Consider the following 3334-nt stretch of genomic DNA (forward strand, 5'->3'; position numbering starts at 1 on the left):
TTACCTTACCTTACCTTACCTTACCTTACCTTACCTTACCTTACCTTACCTTACCTTACCTTACCTTACCTTATTTTATCTTATCTTATCTTGTCTTATCTTATCTAAGGCAGCAGCTCAGCAGGACAACATGAGAGGAAACAATCTGATCCCTGATCCACCTGATTCAACTGATCCACCTGATCCACCTGATCCTCACCCTCTGCAGCCGACAGAGAAGCAGCTGAACCAACAGTTTAGCTGCTGGAGCACTGATAAGACAACACGTCTCATCAGAGACACACTGAGAAACCAGCAAATGATAAAAAATATGTATATATCTTAAACCTTCTGTGATGTGGGTCAGGATGCTGTGTACTCTAGTTGTTTTGAGACTCGTTATTCCTTTAAATGCGCTGTCTCACCTGGGAGCCGGGAGTCGCCGGTGCTCAGGAACCCCAGCGTACCGACTCTATAGTTCACCGTGACGACAATGACCCCACCCCTGTCAGCCATCTCCTTCCCATCGTACAGAGAATCTCCCAGAATGGCCAAGTCATTGGACGCCCCCAGAAGAAAGGCTCCTCCAAACAGGTAAACCATCACTGGAAGGCTGGTGGACACTGCAGGGACACACCTGAGGTCAGAGTCTGTTATTTATGGGGCTGCAGTTCTTCCTGCATCCACTAGAGCTGCTGTGATCAAACTCTTTTTGTTTTATGAAGAGATTTTATGTTGTTTTAAGACTTTTTTTTACATGTAAGACTACTGTGGCGCCCCCTGCAGGACACTGAGGTAATAAACCAGTTTACAGTTGTGGTGTGACCCACCTGATAGTTCATGTGGAACAAAGATGTTCAGGTAGAGACAGTCCTCGCTGCCCCGGGTTTTTGTCTGCAGCAGCGTCACCTGCAGGCACCGGTCTCGGTACTTCGTGGCCTTCAGGATTCCTGAAAACAACGTGCAGGCGGTTACAAAGACGAACGAGCTGCTAAAAATAATCCTTTAAGGGTTTTATAAATTCAGTTGTTTAAGATGACATCATCAGATAAATGTGTTGTAGCTGCCAGGTCAGGTTTACCACTCCATCCAGGATGAGGTTTTGGTTTCTCCCACTTTCCAGGAACATCAGCGAAGGGGACGCCTTTAAAGACTTCGACAGAACTGAAGAGGCCTGTGCTGAAGCTCCGCCCTTCGACCAGCCCCCCCTCTGTCTGCACCACGCCCAGCTGCACAGAAACACCAGCTAAAACATTCAGAACTAAAACTAAAACAATGCATCAGAACAGTGGCTAAAAGAACATCAGCTAAACCTACAAAGTAGCTAAAAATAACTAAAGAACAAAGATTTTCTTCTGGATTCTGGATCGGAGCTAAATGTCTTCATCTCAGCAGGAATAGTTTCATTTCACGTAAATATTTGTTTTGTTAAAACTGGACTAAAATCAGTAAAAGAGAAGGAACCAGCCTTTGCAGCAGAGGCTGGGTTCAGCCCGAGGCCCAACAGAACCAGCAGCAGCAGTCTCATCCTCAGCAGTGATGTGTTGCAGTTCTGCAGAACGTCCTGCTTTATAAGCTCCGGTCAGCTCTTATCTGCAGCACACCTGCAGCTGGGAGAGAGACTCACAGAACCGCATCGAGCAGCAGCTTCTGTCACAACATGATTAGTTCTGTCCGACCAGAACCAGAACCAGAACCAGAACCTGAACCTGAACCAGAACCAGAGCTGTTCAGACGTTTTCAGAAACTTTAACTTAACTTTCACAAGTCAAACGACTCCATCCAGTGAAACTAGTCCCGTTGTTTACGTAAAACCTTCCTACAAATAAGAGCTGAGCTTTACACACAACAAACTACACACAACAAACTTTACACAAAAACTTTACGAGGAACCAACTTTACACACAACAAATTTTACTGAACTTATTTACTTTATACAAAAACTTTATACAAAACCAACTTTACACAAAATCTTACACAAATCAAACTTTACACAAAATCTTACACAAATCAAACTTTACACAAAAACTTTACGCAGAACCAACTTTACACAAAACTAATTTTACACTGAACCTTTTTACATTACACAAAACAAACTTTACACAAAACCTTTACGCGGAAGTATCTTTACTCTAAACAAATTTTACACAGAACTTCTTTACATTATACTGAAACTTTACGCAAAAACTCTACACAAAACCAACTACACAAAATCTTACACAAATCAAACTTTACACAAAAACTTTACGCGGAAGTAACTTTACACAAAAACTTTACACAAATCAAACTTTACACAAAAACTTTACGCGGAAGTAACTTTACACAAAAACTTTACACAAATCAAACTTTACACAAAAACTTTACACAAATCAAAGTTTACACAAAAACTTTACGCGGCAGTAACTTTACACAAAACAAACTTTATGAAAAACATTGAAATTAAACTTTTTTACATTATACAAAACAAACAAACTAACAAACAAATTTTATGCAGAACTAACTAAACACAAAACAAACTTGACACATAACTGACTTTCCAAATAAACTTTACGCAGAACATATTTTACACTAAACGGACTTTACACTAAATAAACTTTATGAAAAACAGATTATACAGGACAAACTTTACATAAAAATAACTTTCCAAATAACAAACTTTACACAGAACACATTTTACACAAAACAAAACTTACAGAAAACAAACCATACAGAGTAAAACTTTACACTAAACAGGTTTTACCCAAAACAAAACATACAAAGACCAAATTTTACACAAAACTGATTTCATACAAAACACAAACAGAATATCTTCTCTCTGACTGTGTGATAATCTGAAACATTAAATCACATCTCACTGTGTTTTTATTTATTTATTCTTTTCTCCAGTTATTTACTTTGAGGTTTGTTTAAATCTGAAAGTTTCACAGGATGAAAATTTGTTTTGGAAGAACTTTAGATTTTTATTTTTATTTTAGATTTTAGATTTATCATGATTATTATGATTTATTATTATATTATTTTAGATTATTTTTGTAAATTTACACGACAAGAAAAAGAAAACAAAATGAAACAATTTTACAAATACTAATCTAAAATTACCAAAAACGGAGTGAAGCCAAGGCTTACCTGCCTGTTCAGTTTATTAAACTGTAAAATCTGTTGTTTCTGATTCACTTTGTGTTTTATAAATTTAAAACATGTTGGAGACCTGAGATCAGATCAGAGAATCATTAACTCAGTTTTTACCTCTGAGGTTTAAAGTCGATCGATCATCTGTTTTTATCAGAGCAGAGTGAGAACACACACAGCTGCTGTTCACACACACACACACACACACACACACACACACACACAC

The 3334-nt window shown here is 38.1% G+C and overlaps 1 protein-coding gene across 2 annotated transcripts in view; it reads right to left on the minus strand.

Annotated features, from left to right (window-relative positions):
- LOC106527805 (bile salt-activated lipase) overlaps positions 1–2371 on the minus strand; it is a 10104-nt gene extending 7733 nt beyond the window's left edge. For both annotated transcript variants that reach the window (XM_014022794.1, XM_014022795.1), the window contains exons 1-4: positions 1448–2371; positions 1061–1208; positions 810–929; positions 405–602 (exon numbers count right to left, since the gene is read on the minus strand). In XM_014022794.1, the coding sequence (XP_013878248.1) occupies positions 405–602; positions 810–929; positions 1061–1208; positions 1448–1507 (526 nt within the window). In that variant the 5' untranslated portion in view covers positions 1508–2371. The remainder of the gene's footprint in view (positions 1–404; positions 603–809; positions 930–1060; positions 1209–1447) is intronic.
- Positions 2372–3334: the final 963 nt, after the last annotated feature.

This window comes from Austrofundulus limnaeus, unplaced genomic scaffold (assembly GCF_001266775.1).
Source record: "Austrofundulus limnaeus strain Quisiro unplaced genomic scaffold, Austrofundulus_limnaeus-1.0 Scaffold343, whole genome shotgun sequence".
NCBI lineage: Eukaryota > Metazoa > Chordata > Actinopteri > Cyprinodontiformes > Rivulidae > Austrofundulus > Austrofundulus limnaeus.